General features: G+C 45.5%; 3 protein-coding genes across 3 annotated transcripts in view; 1 reads left to right on the forward strand and 2 right to left on the reverse strand.

Moving 5' to 3' along the window:
• The window catches only part of LOC133220727 (phospholipase A2 inhibitor gamma subunit B-like), a 141,180-nt gene that overhangs the window by 37,174 nt on the left and 83,430 nt on the right, over positions 1-20,576 (reverse strand). The window lies entirely within an intron of this gene.
• AQP3 (aquaporin 3 (Gill blood group)) lies at positions 2,025-15,157 on the reverse strand. Its single transcript, XM_061369023.1, has 6 exons — positions 14,932-15,157; positions 6,557-6,683; positions 6,250-6,387; positions 5,138-5,253; positions 4,199-4,416; positions 2,025-3,556 (listed from the first exon to the last, which is right to left on the reverse strand). Exons 1-6 carry the CDS (start codon positions 15,037-15,039, stop codon positions 3,388-3,390), a joined length of 876 nt encoding a protein of 291 aa, XP_061225007.1. The 5' UTR covers positions 15,040-15,157; the 3' UTR covers positions 2,025-3,387.
• Positions 7,383-20,576, forward strand: part of NUDT2 (nudix hydrolase 2) — a 414,951-nt gene continuing 401,757 nt past the window's right edge. Inside the window, exon 1 of the mRNA XM_061369032.1 lies at positions 7,383-7,393. The gene's annotated coding sequence lies outside the window, so the exon portion shown is untranslated. The remainder of the gene's footprint in view (positions 7,394-20,576) is intronic.

Genomic DNA, 20,576 nt, shown 5'->3' on the forward strand with positions numbered 1-20,576 from the left:
AGTCTTAATCCGAAAACTTCACACAACAGAGAATCCGTAACAACTTTCAGCATTTTGTTCCAGTGACAAATTGCTCTCCCTGCCAAGCGTGAATAGTTTAAATTGTAGATTTATTTCTTCCTACAAAGTAAATATATTTCAATAGCTTGACAGCCGGAGTTAATCTGACCTAACACCCGTATGATTATATTTGGCCAGATGTGTTTTACCTCTCCAGTGACTTGAAAGCAAGGCATTAACTACAAGATGATTCATTGCCTTTGAAATTTGGGTATGATGGAAAAATAACTTGGAGTTTGCATGGGCCTGCCAAGTGAATAACACCCAGAAGCTCTCTCAAGGCAGCTAAGTTGAAAACAAACAGAACCCCAACTTACAGCAATGTAAAGGTGCCTGCTGCCAGGGAAAATGCCATCTGCAGTTAACTCCATCTTTTCCTCCCTAAACTTTAATAACACTTTTAGATCCCTTGAAATGTGCATATCAAACTATTCTCTGCATCACCTTCCTTACATAGTTAACAAAAAGCTGCCCAAATCATGCCACAGATGGGACAGACCCTTCTGGAAGGTCAAGTTAACTTCTCCAGTTTCCTATTTGATGATGGCATGCTGTTTCCTTTCCAAATGGCAATGGATTTACTCAGCAGTGCTTGGCACTTCTCCAACAGATCACAGAAAAGCCAAAGCTTTGCACAGGGGGGGATATTGTTAAGACACACACACAAAAAAAAAAAGCTGAAACTGGTATGGTATTTCATTGCAGTTTTAATACGGGTAATAGCATATACCATTGAGGCATAAGTAAAGCAAAAGTATAGAGAAAGGCAATTACTGCATGCCAGATGTAAACAGAAGGAACGTGGTAGGTAATGTGCCAAAGGAAAAAAACACCAACCCACACACACAGATAAAACCAAACCAAACAAAAAAACACCTCAAATAAAAAGTCTTAAGGTCTGTAGTAAGAATTTTAATATATGATCAAGTTATTAAAGATGTAATGTGGTGGAAGATTAGAAAAAGGACTAACAGTCCTGAAGGGAAACGGGAATTGTTAGTTGATCTGCACCTATGTTAGCTGAACACAGTACTATGCAAGACTTGACTTACACACACAAATTTTGAGGGATAAACTTTCAAGATAAAGATGTAGTAAAGCAGCATGCTGACTTCAGGTACAGCATATCAAACTTCCAATTTTCTCATGAAAAGCCATCTGATTTCTCGCTGGTGAATTGCAGGAAACCACATTCATCCAGACACCACCAAATTGTTCAGTGTGGCACCATATGGGAAGTTATGAGTTATTTTAAGGGAGTACAATTAATACAGGAAAAATACAGTGATACACAAATCAGCCAAAAAGCAATAATAACTATTTACAGAGGACACAGGCTAGAAGAAAGCTGTTTGTGTAATTCTGTGAGCCCTGGTTCAGGTCTGTAATACCTTTCGTTGTGTGGCACAGCTAATAAAAGTGACAACTGAAATATGCTGGGTGATGCTGGACAGTACACTGAATGAAGAGTAGGACTGCATACTCACAACTGTGTTAAGTGAGAGGGTAGTAAGAGAATAAACAGTACAAAAGGTAAGCGACAACTGCTGATCTCTTGGTTCTTCTGCCTTTCAGAAAGAGACACCTGGCAAAACACCTTCATACTGAGCACAGGCACCCCATCTCCTCCCACCTGCCTCTAAAGCCAAGCCAAGAAGAGAAAGGAATAAAATACAAATGGAACATAGAATCACACAATGGTTTGGATTGGAAGGGACCTTAAAGATCATCTGGTTCAAACCCCCTTCCACTAATCCAGGTTGCTCCAAGCCCTGTCCAACCTGGCCTTGAACACTGCCAGGGATGGGGCAGCCACATGTGTATGTATTGCCTGAAAGAGTTAATTCCATTTTCCTCCTATGGGCTGAAGAGGGAAAGGGTGAAGTTTATTGGCAGCTGCTTAATAATACAACGAACACTAAAGTTTTGCAGTGTGAGTATTGATATTTATTTTTTAAAAAGGCAAAAAACCCAAAAAAGAATACATCATTTTAGCGACCGGAAATGTGCACAAAGTTACAAGGAATTCACACATTAAAGAAACAGGCTTTGAAAGAGTTTCTTTAATGCATGTGACTTATAAATTCTTTCACAACCGATGCTGCTTTTTTCAAATACTCTGTAGTAATATGGTATTGGGAGAGCCAGAAATCCCCTAAGATGCCAGCACTGCTAGTACAGGAGGTGCCTGACCTCAGCCTCTCAGCCATGAGTACCAGGGGTACCCCAGTAACTCCCATAGGTAGAAAAAGAGGCACTCCAGCAACATAATGCCACAATCTAAGGCCACCCCGAGAAAAACAACAGTATCTCAAAGCTGTCAGAGACTAGGCAGCTCCCACGCATCTTTAAATGAGCTCATCCCAACCCTGGTATTTAGTAACAGCTTTAAGGAGTATATTTATATAAATCTATTAAAAAAATACCAAAACAAAACACTATTGTAAAATTCACATGAACACACACCACTGTAGCAACACCATGTTTCCAGTGGGACTTGGCTATTAGCTGCTTGCAGTTTATATACAAAGCTGATTAATTAGAAAGGCTGTTACAGGGAGCCAAGCTTTCTTTCCAGGTTAGCCTCTGGCTAGAACAATGATTTCAGATATCCAATGTTATCTTCTAGGAGCTGGCAATGTTAACAATTCTGATTAGAACACCAGGGCGCAGTGGCTTGTAAACACTTAATATTAAATTAAAATCCAGAGCATTCTCACTCTCTGCTCTGACACTATAGATCAGTTGATTGAAACGATGTTCTAGGAATTCATGGGAAATATAGACAGTTTGGCCAATAGAAATCCTTCAGACAAGTTCATTCCTGGTGCCAAGTTATTGACTTTAGAGCAACACCAAGCATGAATTTGATCCACAGTAGACTCACGGGCAAATTCTTTTCAAGGATGTAGGAGTTTCCATTCCATGCTAGCAGAACAATTTAAGTTTTGCGTGATCCCTACTCTACAGGGAAAAGCAGTTTTTCCAGGTTCACAGGCAAGGCCAGCAACACAGACTAAAAGAGCTCCAGATTCCTGAATACCTGGCCCATGTTGCAGGTGCTGGGCAGTAATGCCCACTTCTCTGACTCCTACAGTCCTCCACCCCCTTCTACTAGGGAAAGATTACATGATACTGCATTTGGGGAAACGCTCACAGGAAAATGCCTAAAGAAAATGCACTGGGGATATACACAAAAAAACTAAAATATCTCAAGACAGGAAAAATAGGTCTTCCTGTTGTTCTTGAAGCTCTTCTTAACTCCTTCCTCTTTGCCAGCTGCAGTCCTGAGTAACGAATATCTGCCAGATCTGGATGGCAGCTTCCTCAGACCCTTTCCTTGTGCTTTACATTAGACAGCTTGACTGTTTCCTGCTCACAGGCAGGTGGAGAAGGCTCATCATGACATCCAATCATCAGCTGGTAGACAGTCACTCCTGCAATAGCCCCAAGGAAAGGAGCAACAATTGGAACCCACCACCACTGATGACCAGTCCTGGAAAACAAGAAAAAGTGAATAAAGTAAGAGCCTAACCTTAGGATATTTATGTTTGGGACTGGAACAATGAAAGATCTGATCATCTCTAAACATCACCATTGACTTGCAAAAGACAACACTAATACACGTGCATGGCAATTTCCAAGGCAGATATTGTCCCCTCTGCTTCTCAAGGTGACAAGCTATTCAGAACAGCTACTTCCAGGACTTTTAATACTGTCTCTCAAAGAAGGAGAAGCATTTGCAGTGCCTGAACTATGCACATTCATTTCCCTCCCACTGCTTGCAGGAAAAACAGCCTTTAATAAAACGCTGTTTTGCTCTCAGCTGTCCCAGCAACAATAAAATCCAAGTATAAGAAGCACAGAATAATGATAGGCTTATGTTCAAGGTGTACCTGAACTTCTCATGGATGCTCTTAGATTTCTTCCTTGATAACAAAGTTGGGTCATTTACTCTCACCACTGGAAACTGCCCAGCTTCTGCAATTTCTTAAGTAGTTGGAGAGGAGCAATTGCTTTTTTAAAGATTTTATATGAACCAAAGATACCTCATGAGTGCTGAGACCCTTTATTTTGCCAGAGCTACCACCTATATGGACCCCTTGCTGCACAAGGTTTTTACTGGCCAAGCACTTACCAAAACACTTTAGTGCCCCAGCCAGCAATGGCTGTGAAGAGACGAGGCCCAAAGTCCCTGGCAGGGTTGACAGCATAGCCAGAGTTGAAGCCCATGGAGGTTCCAATAACGAGGACAACAAAGCCAACTGTGAAAGCCTCCAGCCCAGTGGGGACAGGGTTGTTGTAGGGATCGACAATAGCCAAGACACAAACGATCAGGGCGGCAGTGCCAATGAACTGAGGAGGGCAGGAAAGAAAAAGATGAATTCATTCCACATTAGTATTTTAATCAAGTTATTTAACTGCTCTGAAGTCCATTCATTTAGGACTTACTCTCTAAATTGTAATATCTTCACTAAGTCATTCCATGGCATTATCAGACCACAGTAAATTGAGCACCTATGGGAATGGGAGAGGGAAACATGCTCTCCTGGCAACCCACAGGCTCCATCAAGCCCACACCTTTTTCCCTACCCATGGAAGAGCTATGAATAACTGTTTGAGCACCCTCTTCTTGAACCTGCTTTGAACCTGCCATGGCTGCGAGGCTGCTGTCTCTTTGTGATGGATGGCAACTTTAAGGAGGAGAGAGTCATCTCCAGTACCAACCATCACTCCACACCCAGCTGACCTATGGGCTGTGCAACAGCCACAACAGTATAGTGGGAGAGAAAAAGAACCATTCTTTCTCATACCATGGCTCTTCAGAGCCTGGGAGCAAGTGATATCCTTTTCACTGGTATCCTGACCAGTGTAATACCACTTGCCTTCTGGCTGCAAGGGTCCTTTCTGGCATTGCTCTTCCTGTGAGCTAGTGAGATACATGTGCCTGCTCTAAAAACCTTTCTGGATATCCTCTCTTTAAATTGCAATGCATTCTCCAACTAAAGGAGAGGCCCATAACCAACCCAAAAGATCTCTCTTCCAATGTACCTGCATCCTCCCAGCTCCCTCTTACCTGGTCAAAGAATCCATTCACAAGGTTCAGATGCGGAGATGGGTAGGTAGCAAAGATTCCAGCTGTGCCATTCACTCCTACAGTCAGTTCAGTCTTGTCGAAATCCCAGATGGCATCTGAGAGGGATGGGAAGAAAGATAGGTCAGTCATTTTCCAACACCACTCAGAGACAGGACCCTGCTTGGAAGACACTACAGTGTAGGCTCCACAGAGCCATGAATACTGAGATAGAATTCCCCAAGTGTTCTGTGTTGCAAAATCATTTGCTGTAGGGCAAACACTCATTTGGAAAATTTAGGGTGTGATTCACCACAGCATTTTACCAGTCAGGCTCAGGTGCAGGTGGCCCAAGTCCCTGATGCTAATATTTCTTGTTTGTCATACACCAAACAAGAGTTAGAGCCAAAAAGTAAATACTAAAATTACTCCAATTACTCAAAATGCCTGTACTATGAGTCTTGGTACCAAGACATGAGGTATTGATGTGAGTATGATCTGCAGCAAATAAGAATTGGGGCTGATTATGCAGCTTCTTTTAAACCAATACACGATTAGTTTCACCTCTTGGGGTTGTCTTGTAGAGCAGTCAGCTCCTTGCCTATCATTACATGGAAGATGGCTAACTAACCTAGGTTTCCAAGGTGAAAACCACTTGTTGCTATCGCCTGGGTGGCAGTTTTCTCAGGAACATCAGTCAGAAGGAACAGATGCATGAGGAACTGGATTTCTACTATGCTTTCCAAGGTGCATAGATATAAAATATCCATCACTGTTAATGTTTAATTGGCTTTTCTGAAAGATCTGGTCTAGTGCATACACTAGATACAAAAAGGGCCATCCAAAAGCCCATTGATTGTTACCCAAGGACAAAGACTTGCATATTGACAATGCTGGTTGGCCTCCAGATTAATTGGAGGAGGCTTGAACCCAGTATCATGAGAACAGTAACACACCCCAGCCCACCCCTCAACCCCCAAAAACATGTTAAGGAGGTTTGTCCTATCTCTGCTCTGCAGGAAAACACCTCTCTGCTCTGCAAACAAGCCTCTTTGCACTGAGTCATGAAGAACAATAGTCTCACTCCAGTAAACACACAAGGTTTCTTCACTTACCATGGTAGAGCCCAAAGACTATGCCAGCTCCAAGGAAAGCCCCCAGGGTTTGAGCTAAGGCATAAATTGGTAGCTTGATCCAGGGCTCCCGGGCCAAGAAGCACATGGCAAAGGTGACAGCTGGGTTCAGGTGCCCACCTGCAGGGAGATTGGTCATTAGTGTACTTTTACAGGCAGAATTTGGGTCCCAGGGATGAGCCAAGGGACACTGTTTTCCATACCAGTGCCAAATAGGAAAGGTACAGCCATCTAGGTCTACACAACAATTGTCACAAGTGAAATCCAGCACACATGGAACACAACGTACCTGATACCTGCCCTGCGATCAGAATGCCAAGCGTTACAGCAAAGCCAAAGGCCAGGTTGACAGTCAGGAAGCCTCCATGAGACCCTCTGCTGAGGAACGTCTGTGCCACGGAGCCACAGCCAAACAGCTAGGAGAGAAAAAGGGGTTGAAATTATCGTCTCCGTTTCACATCAGGACAAGTTGCTAACCAATGCCCGCAAAAGCTCCACTTAGACCTGCAAGCACCGTCACAGCCCACGCATGACTCAAAGCCTTCAAAGCTTCAATCTTTGGTCAGAGTATGTAGGTGTTATTTCTAGGGACAGCAGGGAAGGAGAAAGAACACAAGACAAGCCTATCTCCTGTCAGGGGGAATCAAAACCAGGGCAAAAGCCAAAAGCAAGATTGGACAACGAAACTGGAGGTCTTTGTCCAATCATCTAATTTTAAGATAGTAGGCGAGAAGAATGAGCCAGAGAGTATCCTGGACAGAGATATTTACAGTGCAACTGTCCAGATGAGGGGTCTGGGTACCTTATTGTTAAAAAAGGCTAACAATTGTTTGACATGTAGATTGGTAGGGGATAATTTTGCTGATGCCTGGAAATACAGACAGGATGGAAGGACATATTCAGCCTGATATTCATGGAGTCTTCTTTCAGGTGGCACTGGCTGACAGTGAGGGACTGGAGCTGCCTCCTAGAGCTGAGGTGCTCACATTTGCCCCAGCCCCAAGGTACACTGCTGTGGCCACTCTGAGCACAGCCAACAGCATCCCTATGAGCACATTCCACACCACCCATATCCTTCCTATGGCAAAGTCATTTTACAGATGACCAAGGCAACACAGCTGACCTGTCTGAGCAGCACCAACAAGGCACAGACACCATCAAGAAAAGTCCATTTTCCAGACAGACCACCACCAGCACAAGGCTTGGCCTTCCGTTCAAGTGCAGGTGTGTACCAAGCACTCTGGGGAACAAAAGCTGCTTCTTTTGGGTGATAAAGGGTGTTATAGTAGCTAATGGAGGCATGTGCTCTTGCTGAAAGGCATTTGCTCCAAACAGGTGAACCTTGTCTTCCCAACCACATCCAAACACTATCTTCCTATGATTCAATCCAAACTAGAATCTTAAGAATCCAAACCAGTTTTCCCTGGCAGCTCAGTTCATCACTCATCCAGCTGGAGGCCTTCTGCCTTGTCAAGTCTTACCAAAACCCATCTGGTAATTTAAGGAGCCCTAATCCTAAAATCTGTATGCTTGTGTCTTCCAGTGACTCCGCCTGAACTGATTCTTGGTGTTCATCAGGGATTATCACATAAGCAGGTACTGAGAGCATCCCTGAACTGGAACAGGAGTTACAGCTTTTTCCAGAGATCCTCAAAACTAGGGTCAAGGCTTAACTTAAATCTTCTAACCGCATAACTATACCTATACACTCACAAGACTTTCTGCTCCTGTGAACTCCATCATCACAGAATTACTCCGTTGCCATAGAGGCAGTATCTGTTCTTAGGGAACAAGCCACCGAAGAAGCACGAAGGCAGCAGGGGTAGCTGTCTTGACCTCTCCTGCCAATACTGAACATAACCACTGAGTAACACACAACCCATATCAGGGACAAAGCCAAAGTATACCTAACTATTCCCCTCCCCTTCCCTTGACAACAGATGAATTAGTAACAAAGCAAACACTGCACACAGCCTACAGGGAAAGGAGCAGCCAGGTAGGCTGCTGGTTGACTCACAAGGTGGACACTGTACACAGGTGCCTCTTGACAGGAGGCCAGGTCCCCAGCACAGGACCTGACATGGAAAGGACAAAGGAACCTGTAGGACTTGTTAGTTAATGAGAAGAATGGCCAGCACTGCTTTATAAAGGGTGCAGTCAAAACAGGCCCTTCAGTGTCCTAATCCTGAGCTGCCCAGCTGGGAAACCATGGCAGAGGAGACACCTCAAAGGCAGAAAAGATGAGTCTTGTTGTGCAGCAAATAGAGTCATCATTCCCAGCTATACCCAACCACCAAAGGAAGCATAACAGCTCCAACTGATCAAATAAATACTGGCCAATGACATCCATTCCTTCTCTTACTACAGATGGGCCCCAGCATGCTTTAGACAGGTTTTGAGAGAGTACTGGGCCATGGTGTTTGCCTCTTTAAGGCCACACAACTCATCAGCCTGACCATGGAGGAGCGTGGGTCCACAAAAAGCTGCAGTGGACATCAGAGTTCAACAGGGTTGACCCCAGGTTCTTCCTAGTGATGAAGGTATTTGTGTTATTCACCCTAAAAGAACTGGCAGTTCTGCAAGTGGATGGTGGTTGGCTCATTAGCCACATACCTTTTGGTTGCAGAAACCACAGAGTAAAGTTTTTCCCCCCCTCCACTTCCCTGTTCACCCACAAAGGTCTTCCCTTAACCTGGAGGAATGCCAGCTCTGCCATTTCTTGAGAGGTTATTCCACATCCTCCTCTCCCCCCATTCCGCACTCGGCAATAGCTCTCCAGCTTTTCTGCAGAAGAGAGTCTATGGGCCGTGCAAAAACACCCCGGAGCTGCTCCACAGGAGCATTACAATTATTTATCAGATGAGCCCAGAGCACTATTTGGCTTAATTCAGTGTAACAGTAGAAAACTTGACCCTCAGCAGATAAAAAGTGTAAGGTGATATTTAGGAACAGGTTTGAACCTTGACATGTATGTCTGCAATTCCATCTCTACACCAGTGACGTCCACTCAGCATGAACGTACATTCTAATGTATGACATCCACCCATGGTATCTGACTTTTAAGAACCATTACAAATCATGCTCACCCCTGCTTTTGTGACAAGTGGCTTGGCATTACAAAGTTTTTTCGTGGTAGTGGTTATTCCAGTGTTTAACCACACTATTTCCAATTCTGTTATTTGTTAGTTTTCTTTTCAGTTCTTTTTCCCTCAGCAGAGAGGGACAGGAGACCCTCAACATCCTTTTCTTAAGTTCTCCTTCACCAGTGCTTACAGAGAAGTGTTTAGGAGCTGCTTGAGTGTTAAAGCAAGGAAGGCCATATAAAAGCAGTTCAGTGTTCATGCCAGTGGCTTTTAAGTGTACGCAACGGATGGAAAAGTCCTAGGCAATATTATACCACTATGGTCAGGGACAGTGGTGCACACCCAAGGGGAGGTGACTCATTTGCTCAGTTTTCTCATTCTCTTGATTTTAATAGTCTGCCTCCAACACTGGTATAAGGAAAATGAAATAAAAGACCAAACACATTACTGGAAGAACATCCCCAACAGAAACACAGGTTAGTACTTCTCATGGCAGTCACCTGTTATACTCCTGTGGTACACTAGCCAAGTTCAAAAGCACTTTTAAAGTGCTAAGAAAATGACTGCAACAAAACACTCTGATGTATTAAAACTACTCTCATAGGAATTGAGGTCAATGCATCCATTAACCAGGTTAATGGAAGCTTGCTCCCTAATTTCATCTTACTGGCTCTAGCACATCTAATGCCTTCCCTACCAACAGGAAAGCTTCTCACTCCTCAAGAGCTGATTCAACTCCTCATACTACAGAAAACAAAATCCATGTTCTGCACGATCCATGAGCTGAACTGGTTCAAGGTGAAGGGGCTGACAAACACCAGAGGGGAGCAATACCCCCCAGAACAAGGGAGGGGGCAGCCAGAAGCAGCAAAACCAGGAAGAAGTAGCAGGTCGCTAGGTGAAACTTCATACTCTGGGAAGCTTTAAACTCCCTTTGTCCAGGGCATGTTTGGAGAATGGCCATTTGGAGTTGTCACCAAGGTAAAAACACCCTGAATCAAAGACTGGACACGAGAAAGACCCAGAGGCAGTCAGGAAAATACCTCGAAGGACAAAGAAATCAAAAAAGCTAATGAAGAAGAAGCGTCATCTGAACTTATAGGCAGACCTTGCAGAAAGCAGCTGAAGAGGAATAAAATGCTCAGCCAGGTTTCTTCTCTTTCTTGCATTCTCTTTTCTTTGCCAATGCTTTTTCAGACCTTTGGGTGCAACACAAAAGGTCTGGATGCGTTTGCTCTCAGACTTCAGACAAACTGATCTGTGAATCAAGCTGGAAAAGTTTTGCTGGAGTAGCCCAGGAGGAGTGCTATTACCTGAATTACAACTTTCCTCTTCAGTCAGCAAATAAAGCACAGATTAGGCAAGAAACCTGCTGTAAATCTGCCCTAATCACATTGGTGAATTGCAAAGGCGCTTGTTGCCCCCTAGTTAGTGGGGAAGATGCCAGAAGGGCAGTCAAACCCTGAGTCTGCTCTGAAGGTTGCAGACCCTTGAAGGGAGAGACCCCAAGATATTGACGGAAGACTTTAAGCATCAGACACACAAGGGAGCACCACTCTTCATATCAGGGTGAAACTTAGGACTACCCTACAGTCCCTTCAAGGGGAGGCTGAGAGGGAAGGAACAGAGAGCTATCACTTCACAGTGACTTCAAAACAACCTCCCAAGTCCTCCTATGTAACCCAAAGCAAGAGGGGTTTAAAAACACTGTAAGTCTCCTTATGCCCTCTTGCTGCTCTCCCCAAGGAGCAGAACCCAGGTCTGGCTAGGTCTGAAGACACATCCATTGCCATTAATGTTTCTGCTCAAGCAGCATGCAGAGAGCTTCCTCTGCTCCACGGCCCCTGTGACTGGGATGACCAGCCATAAAGACAGTGCAAGGAGCACTGTCATTTTTGCCTTTCCCCAGAGCACCACTCCAGCAACCAGAGTGGTCATCATTTACAATTTGCAATGCAAGGAAAATCATTAGACCTCCACAGTCCATGTTTCTGCCCAGTATGGCTGAAGCCAGCTTGGACAGAAGCAGTCTTATAGGGAAGGGCAGCAGCAGATGGTCTGTCACGTTATGGCTCCTTCTGCACCACACGCTGTCCCAGAGCCAGGCAGGGCTGCAGGACTCAAGAGATAAGAGTGTCTGAAGAAAGTTGTGCCACACATAGTATCTCCTGCTTACAACGCTGCACTACAGATCCTTTGCAGGGATGAATCATCAGTGCTGACAGCAAAGCTTTCCAGCCCCTTTTAAAGCCTCGAAAAGCATTAACAGAGAAAATATGTTTTAAAAATTAAAAATACAATAAAAATCACATTCTCTGAATGCCACAAGCAGGAAAGTCTGCACAAACTGAACAGTGGCTGTGGGAACTGCTGTGCCTCTCTGGATGGCTGCAGGATGAGCGGCAACGTCAAGCTCTGCATTGCCAACAGTTAAATGAGGCTCCCTTAGCCTTGATCATCCCAGCCACTTTGCTATTCTGGTTTCTGTGGTCTGCAGCACACTCATACCCCAAACAGCTCCCACCCGGCTACAAAATCAAGGCAGTCCTGATTGGAAAGCAATTAGGAATTGTTTTGCTCTTTCTTTGTTGCCTCAACAGCAGTGAATCATTTAGTCCGACTTGGAAATCAATTACAAACAGCAATTACTTGTCCTGCAGATGCAAAAACCGAACAGAGAGCGCTTTGGTATTTATAGCCAGCAGAGCAAGGCTAACAGATCAAGCCTTTAAAAGAGGCACAGAGACATGCTACTGGAAATCTGGCTTTAGTGAGTTGCTACAGTAATAACACAAACAGCAAGCGACTTAGAAAATGCCTTCAGCATTTGCATTGCTTAACTACAGCCAGCAAGCAGTGCTTCCAGCCACTTAGAACATGAATTCTGAACACTGGAAATAGTCATCCTAATTGTCAAAGGAAAGGTAGAATCAGCATTACTATTTTAGTTAACAGTAAGGACGCTGCCCATAGACTAAAACCACATTGTGCAAGGTGGTGCACAGAGACAAAGCAGCTTGCAAGGAGAGAGCACCTCGCCTTCGTGCTGCTCAGAGCTTGGCTGCCTCAATCGGATTATTTTTCTTATCTTATCTTAGAAAAAGAGCACTGTTCTGTGTTAACGTTCTCTAACTTTACAACCTCCTTAGAAAATTAAAGAGTCCTAGGTTAATTCTTGCTGGGAAAGAGACTTTGCAGGGGTTCGAAATGGCTTTGCTGTAGAAAAGTTTGAGCGCACTGTGGTGGTTACACAAGTGAGAGGAAGGAGGGAAGAAGCTGAAGCCGTGCCAATATCCACGGTGGGACAAGTTTTACATTACACAGTGAAATTTAAAGTAAGCTCTAAACTTTCAACAGCTTCCCTCCCCCGGTGCTCAGGAAGTTGATTTCAGTGTGAACAATATCAAACATTAAATCCATTCTAGATATAGTTGTGATCCATCAACTCTGTCTCCCTTGAAGATGGTTTTATGGATCCCAGATCTTTCCTCAGATATTTCAGGCTTGCTGTCCTGGAACCCACTTCCCTCTCTGCATACCCCATTTTTGACTGACAGCCCAGGAGCATTCACCATGTTTGGGACTTTCCCATTTCTCCCAGCAGCCCACCCCATCTTCTCCCACATGGACAGAGTGCTCACAGCCCTCCATTCACTGCAGAACTGCTGCAGGAGATCCTAGGTGACTTTTACAAGACCTACAAAACAGAATTGAGTGTGTCACTAAATCCAACATACTCATTGCCTGGGAACACTCAGGAATTCCTGAACAAGGAATCTGCTTGTACACACACTTTAAAGTATATCAGGCGTGGTGCCCCCGAGGACAAGGCACGTGCTGCTCATTTTTGCCAGTGCAGCATCCAGCCTGGCTGATGGGTGCCCATTACCACCCTCATTTTGGAAGCTCCTTATGATTTTGGACCAAACTCTTCCTCAGGCTCAGAGCACATTGCAACTCCTCTCTGCCTTGGAGCGTCAAGGCTGTAGGGAAAAGTAGTCTCTGTTGTGCCAGCTAATACTGTGAGGAGAATTTCTGGATCATGAGCTCTTCCAGAAGCTCAGATACACATGGCTAAAGAGTTCCATTGTTTCTCAGCAGTATTAACTTGGCTAGCAGGAGACATTATTTCACCTTACAAGTCCTACCCTACTTCAGTCCTGAGACTAACTGCAGCAACATCAGTGATTCACAGACAGAACTTTCTACCTCTTAACCACTTTCCTATCATATTCTACCTACCTCAATTTCAAATAACCCTTCTCTGAAATATCAACAGGAATTGTTTGCATATCACCAAAGCTGGGTCACTCTGACAATAAAGCCATTGCACGGTGTGAAGCTGCTCTCTTAAGAATGGTGACATTTCACAGGGTTTTCACAGAGTTCCCTGTCCTCCCCCAGAAGAGTCAATAGCCCACTTCCTCACCAAAACAATAATGAAAGCATATGTCAGCCTGTCTTCGTTCTTGCCCAAGCACCCATGTAGCTTCATCCAGCCTGCCTTGGCTTTCAGCTCCTCCAACCATTAGATTTCTCCCCAGACAGACCTGCCATCCATTAACAAAGAGGTCTAAAACCACACTCACTCTACTGAAACCTTTAGGATTGGTCTGGATTTACACCACTTCAGAGGAACTTTTGCCTGCAGGTATTCACTGTTGGTACACCAACTCATTCCTGCTGCAACAACAACGCACAAAACTTGTGGCCCATTGGGCAGTCCTGCACTTTTTGATACGGATGCCCAAAACTAGATATCCTTGTCAACTACATGGGTATTCTCCCCCCCCACTCCTCACACATGACTGTCCCAGCTGTTCACATCTGCTTTTGACTTCAAAGCAACCCAGGGCAGCTCAGAACATCCATAGACTAAGGCACTTATACATTTACCTACCCTCCTCTATCCCTTATATCCCCTTCCTTTGGAAGCCAAGCACTAAAACAGGCAGGAGAGTTTTGCTACCATTCACCACCTAAGAACACATCGACTAGCAGCTTTGGCACTGTCACATACATGGTGAGCACAAGGTCCCCATCAGCTGCCAGCACAGGCTGCTGTGGTGTCATGCAGCCCTGCTGATAAGACCCTGAGGAACCCGCAGCAAAAAACACTGCAGCAGTTTAAATTCTGGCTACTTCTTCTCCATAGGATGCACAAGAAAAACAAAGCGTGGTGAGGAAAAAGCTTCCACTTCCCTGGGTGATAACACTTGCAGTATTCCATTGCCAAGAAGTTATTCCAGGGCAGACAGAAAGGAAGTTTTGCATACTCTCTCACAAACCACTTGCTGCTTACACAGAGGCTTTTTTCTCCCTGCACTTCACAGATACACAAAAGCCCCCACACACTCAACAAGCTCTGCAGAACCCACCCTTTGCCAGCAACCCCAAAGTTCACCCTGAAGCAACTTGCACGGATAATTCTCTGACAGGCAGGGATTTCTCCTGTAGCTCTGTCACAACAGGTTGCACTGGAGCTGGGGTCATCCCTAAGTGCAGACTGGCAGCACCGTATCCCCTTCATAGGGACAACTTCCCCTTACACCCAGAGTCAGAGAGCATCGCACAGACTCACCACCAGGATCAGGGTCCCCAGGCACTCAGCCAGCGCTTGCCGCACTAGCTTGTTTCTGATCCTGAGGCGCTCCTCAATGGTAGAAAGGATGTCCTTCTGCCTCCCCATCGCAGCAGAGGTGCCGGTCAAGCAGTGTCAGAGAAAAGGCCGCAGCTGGTGAAGCCTCAGCAAGGTTTCCTGCCTGGTACAGCTGCCTTTGCTTATAAGTAAGTTGAGTGGTGCCTGACACACCTCCTGGGTAACCACACCCCCTCCACCCTCTCTTCAAACCTAACTTTGTTTTATCCCCCCCTCCTTTTCAACATGAGGCAGAGCGGGTGGTTTTCCGCTTTGTTGCTCGCATAGGTGAGCAAAAGGTGAAGGAGTTTCAAAGGAAGGACAAATTAAAAGTGGCAGAGAGGTCCTGCTCAAACCCCTGCCGTTTTCATCGCTGGGCACCTAACACATGGGGCCACATCTCTTCCTCTCCACTTCAGCTGGAGTGATAAAAGCCAAATGCGTAGACTGAGCAGTGCCTTAGCCCACTTGTGTGAGCACAGTGCCCTGCTTTTGGCATGCTTTCTCTCCTAAGCTGCTGCAGGACATCAAAGTGAAGAGCACTCTAGTGCTGGTTCAGGGGCTGCAGGGGCTTTTGCAGTAGTGGCGCAAGAGGGTTTGATCCTGCATACTTGTCCTGCCAGCTGACACCAAGGTACCTCCTGACTCCAGGAATTGCCCAGTTGAAACTGGTACCAGTAAGCCAGACCAGATCTCCCGCTATGAAAATCTGCCTCTGGATCCAAACTCTTGTGTGTTGACAGATTATCTCCGTCTCCCAGGGCTTTGAGAGAGCATTTGCAGCCCAGTCCCTGTGAAAGCTGTGAAGAAAAGCCATGAGGGATCCCCAGTGCAGAGCCAGTCCCAGTCACAGGACCTTGACAAGGAGCCCACAGGCTCACTGAGCCTCACAGCAACCAACCCTTGCTGCCTTTTCATCCTCAGTAATGTCCCATGTCACCCTGGGACAATTCTATGGGAGGGCCTGAACGAAAGCTGTCCCAGTCAGTACCATCTGGGGTAAGGGCTGCTAGCAGGATGCATGCCACTGGTGGCATCTGGTTTCTGTTAAGTGAGCAGTAAAAATTCCCTGGGCTCCTTGACTCACCAGGGATTGACACAGAGCAGCAGAGCAGAATCTGGAGCACTGAAGGAGACCCCTTTCCTGGATTTGTTCCCCTGCCTCCTCTGCAAAGCCACAGACGGCTGGCTTTTCTTCTTCCCCTTATTTAACCATCAATTCTCCTGTTGAAAAGGCAGGGGTTTTTAGTGCAGCAGTGAATGAACCTTTATTTCACACAGAAACTGCAGCCAGCCCAAGAAGCAGAGTCAGGAATATCGTTAAGAAAGCAATAATGTGTGAGGAATCAAATGCAGGGAAACACTCAGGTCCAAACATAATTACAGGAACAGGAAGCTTTCCTCATTTCTTTATGCTCAAATCCAGACTGCTGTAGCCATCATCAGTGGGGTCTTCTTAACTACAGCAAGCACTCCATCAGCCCCATGTGTGCTTGCTGCAGCCGGTGCAAACCAGCACTCAGGACACCGATCTTTCATCTTATTTCCATACCTCTCCCCTCAGCCTCTTGCTGTGCATCACCCAAACAGCACAGGATCCACAGCCTCCTCCTCCTCTTGCACTCACCTTTCCTTTATAGTCTACTCCATCCTTTTCACCTCACAGGTAGAAGTGAAGCTGTGTGCTGGTTTTATCCCATTTGGCAGTTCCTCAGCTAAGGTCTGTGGGCTGTTTTGCCAGTTGCTGAACAACCAGCGTGCAAACGCTGTGTTATGTGGTGTAGTTTTATTCAGACTTATTTAGACTGGGTTCTTGGATCCTGTTCTTCCCCTCCTGGTGAGGAAAGGGCCATGAGACCAGACAGAGACAGGTGAAGAGCAAGAGGCATGGAGAGGTGTAATGTTCTCCAGGTAGGTATATTTTTCCTGTCTGCACCATCCGAGCACCTCTGGCTACGAGCTGAGGATACAGACATTTCCTCTCAGCTGGTGAAGGGAGGGGAGATGTCTAGGCTCCCAGGTTGATGGTGGAAGATGGTGGTAACACCAGCATCAAAGCTGGTGCTTGGAGAAGTCTAGACAGACACAAACCCAAGGAGCCAGGGTGGGGTGGGTGCTCCGATACCGGCTTTGTGACTGACTCACTGCCTGACCCTGAGCAAATCCTTCACCTTTCCACACCTCAGCTTCTCCATCAGTAAATTGGAGAGAGTGACACCGGATTCCCTTCTTGGGGCGTTGTGAGGGTGAATCACTGCAGCCCAAGATCCAGTGACTTAAAATGAGCAATAGAGACTTATGCAATTGCTTTCCCAAGAGACAGCCATATTATTATCTAGGAAGGAGCCTGGGGAAGGGACAGTGAAGCAACACTAGAAGAAGCGGAAGATTTTTTTCAGAAACAATAACTAATCAAAGTGTGGGTGAGGGCTGAAAGCCCCCAGTGCTGGAGCTTCTCTGTGCTGAGGCAGGGATTGCCTGGTCACACCATGCAGCTGGACTCCAAGGACACATGATCTAAGCATAAAACAATTAAAGGTGTGCATCAGCAGCAACAGGTTTCCAAACAAGCCCATGTCCTGCAGTAACTGGTGCACAGAGTACTGGTATACCCATCCTCGTGGTGTAAGTGCACGGGTCAGTAGAAGCAAACAAGGAAAATAAAACCAAGTAAAATTAACAAGGTGGGCCCTCAGATCTTTTGGACTCTCTTAGTGCTGGGTGGACACAGCAAGGCGTCCATGCCCTCAGTGTTGCATGGACATTCAAAGATGCTCTTTCACAGCACAAAGGCTCAAAGAAAGGACATTTCCAAAACTCTTGTCCCAAGAACCCATGCCTCACCTCCTGGTGATCATGCCAAAGGTATTGAAGCTCAAACAAGGGCCTTTTATTGTCAACCATGGCATAATTCAGACATCAGGTGTCAACAGTGTCCAGAGTGAACTACAGTTCTCAGTCCGTACAGTCCCAAAAAAGCAAGGCTTTGAGGGGGGCAATGTAATACTTTAATTTACGGAAACTCATGATTACACAGAAGAAACTCAGATTGGAAAGGAAGGTCAGCTCAGCAGAGAAGTCAGAGACATTGGTCTGTTGTGCTCCTTCCATAGATCTCTACCTTTTCTTCCAGTATCTTCTGCGGCCAACAAATATGGCAGTACCTAGAATAAACCAAGATTTGAACCCATACCCTCTGACCCTGGTCCAACAGAGCACTTGTCTGTAACATTTTTCACTTTTTGCTCCTTTCCTTTCTCTCCTGCAGAACCGTGCAACGTGCCACAAGAACCTCACTGTGCTCAGGCTGTTATTTCTAGACAAGTTCCAAAACTAACACCCAGGTTCCAAGTTTGCTGTTTGTGTTTCAGCCTTGCCACTTGGCTCCCTCCCTTGTCCCTCCACTCCAGCGGAAAGACACAGGTGAAACCTTCAAGGAAGAACTGATCCTTGGCTGCTCCCCTTCAGCTGTTTTCCTAACAGCTCTTGTGAAACAAAACAAACTCAGGCTCATAAACTCCTTGGCTTCTACAGGAGGAGTTTACGAGCCTCCAGCAACATAACTTTTCCCATTAAAAACCAAGTTTAACAAAGCTGCCAGACTTCTTCTCAAGCAGCCAAATAGATAAACCTGGACAGATGGGTTCCATATCTTATCCAAGCCAAACTGATTCACCTATCCCAGGATGGATGGTGCAATCCAATAAGGAGAAAAGCGTGAATCACACCAGTCTGTAATGAGTCACTCATTGCACTTGGTGGCTGGGTCACCTGGTGCGAAAGCCGTTATGCCAAGAGAGGTCACTGGGTCAAAGCATGATGGGATTCATCCTTGTGCAATATCCCTTTGGAAGATATCTCTGACCATCCCCTTCCCATGATCTACTCAACAGAGCAATACAGTGACATGTTCAGAGGATTTCATTAAATATAAAAATTACAGCTTGCCTAGCAAGGCAGGGTAGGAAGTGAGTGCGTAGGAAGTTTAGATGCTTTCTAAACCATTCTAGCTGGAGGGTTGAGTGCAATGATCTCAACATCCTGCCTTCATTCTCCAGATTTACATAGCCAGATGTCATTTCATATCTGGGTGTGCTTAGTCCTGCACCTTGAGTTAGAGAAATGGAGAAATTCCTCCAGGGACCTGGGGTAGTCTACACAGCAAAGGGTTGTTGATGGCATCTGAGTTTGGAAAAACTTAAGGTAAAACTGCAAGCTTAATTTAGGTTCCTCAGACATCTAAGTCTTCTGAGAATTCTGGAAGTTGGCAAACTGGGTTTGGACTTGAATTGCAATACAGTAATGGGAATGATATGTATACTCCCTGAAAACAGCTCTTCATGAAATCCACAGGTTAGGACCAAGTGGAGGAAGGGGTGACCCTGAGCTGAGTCCATACCTCATACCATTCAAAAGTATTTCATAGGGACACATCCCAGCGTTACACTGGAACATGGGCCCACAGCCCGTTCCCACTGGTGGTTCCTTGTCATGTCTGATTTCCTCCTCATCCCAAAGCTGCTCCCAGTTTACAGGAATAAACATTGTTCATCACATGCCATTCCTGTAGAGAAGCCATTTTCCAGTTTAAGCAGTTGCATACCAGAATAACTACTGTACCCTGGAAAAGAACCAATTGCTCCAGAAGAAAGCTTCTTAATAACACATCTGAAAGGAAAGCTATTATAAACAGCTCTCCTGAAATAGAGTTTGGGCAGGAGCTTGTCCCGTAAACTGCTCTGTGTGACAGTTGATCTCATAGCTGTGGAGCCAGTCCTGACTTAAGAGATACTGCTGTTGCTGTGCACCACAGCAGGAGAGTTCAAAGACCCTGAAGGTAAAAGACACAGAAATGGGGTGAAACTTCACCAGCCCAAAGTGTGAGTCAGGAGCAATGACAAGAACTGTCCCTGCCAGGTGAGAACGTGTCCAGAAATGGAAAGTGTGCTACCTAAATGCAGGTAGTCTCACCACAGACGTCCCTCGGCAGAGAAACGATCACTTTAAGAACAAAAAGCACGTAGATGTCTTTTTAGGTGTCTACTCCATGTGATGACTTTAGCAGTGTCTCTTTCTTTGTTGGCTATAATGGAATCCTAAAACAACTAGCCCATGTGGAGAGAGATACACATAGTCAGTGTAACCCACCCCCAGTCTCTAAGGAGGTACAGACCTGCAAAATGCAAAGGTGTTTGTTCCATAGATGGGGTAAGGTATTTGCAATAGGAGCAGGGAAGTCTCAATACTGTTCCACAATTTACAGCAGGAGCTCTCACTGCAACAGGACATGAATTTCAGATTGCCCATGCTCAAGAAAGACAAACTGGAAGAGGAAAAGGTGCAAAGAAATCTCAGAAGGACAAGCAGGTGAATAGAGTCCCTTCCTTCCAGTATGGGCCAAAAGTGCTCAAATAAGTGCTCAAAAAAGTGCTCATCGAAGCCAAGGCCCATTTTGAACATACCACTGTCAATAACTCCAATAGGAAGCAAAAGAACTGCTTGTGTTGGCACAAGTGCAACTAGGGATAAACCAAACATGGATAAGTTTAGGATGGGGAGTAGAAACCATAAGAACATAGACGTTCTGT

This window comes from Neopsephotus bourkii, unplaced genomic scaffold, assembly GCF_033783945.1.
Source record: "Neopsephotus bourkii isolate Nb327-2 ecotype Australia unplaced genomic scaffold, CSIRO-AGI_Nbou_v1 NB_1471, whole genome shotgun sequence".
In the NCBI taxonomy this organism is placed as follows: domain Eukaryota; kingdom Metazoa; phylum Chordata; class Aves; order Psittaciformes; family Psittacidae; genus Neopsephotus; species Neopsephotus bourkii.

What these genes read in the sequence shown, in the direction of transcription:
- AQP3 (XM_061369023.1), bottom strand. Translation starts at nt 15,039, where the DNA reads ATGGGGAGGCAGAAGGACATCCTTTCTACCATTGAGGAGCGCCTCAGG. An exon ending in AGTCTTTGGGCTCTACCATG is followed by an intron (nt 5,254 to 6,249) that starts GTAAGTGAAGAA and finishes CATCCCTCTCAG; the next exon opens with ATGCCATCTGGGATTTCGAC. An exon ending in TGAATGGATTCTTTGACCAG is followed by an intron (nt 4,417 to 5,137) that starts GTAAGAGGGAGC and finishes TGCCCTCCTCAG; the next exon opens with TTCATTGGCACTGCCGCCCT.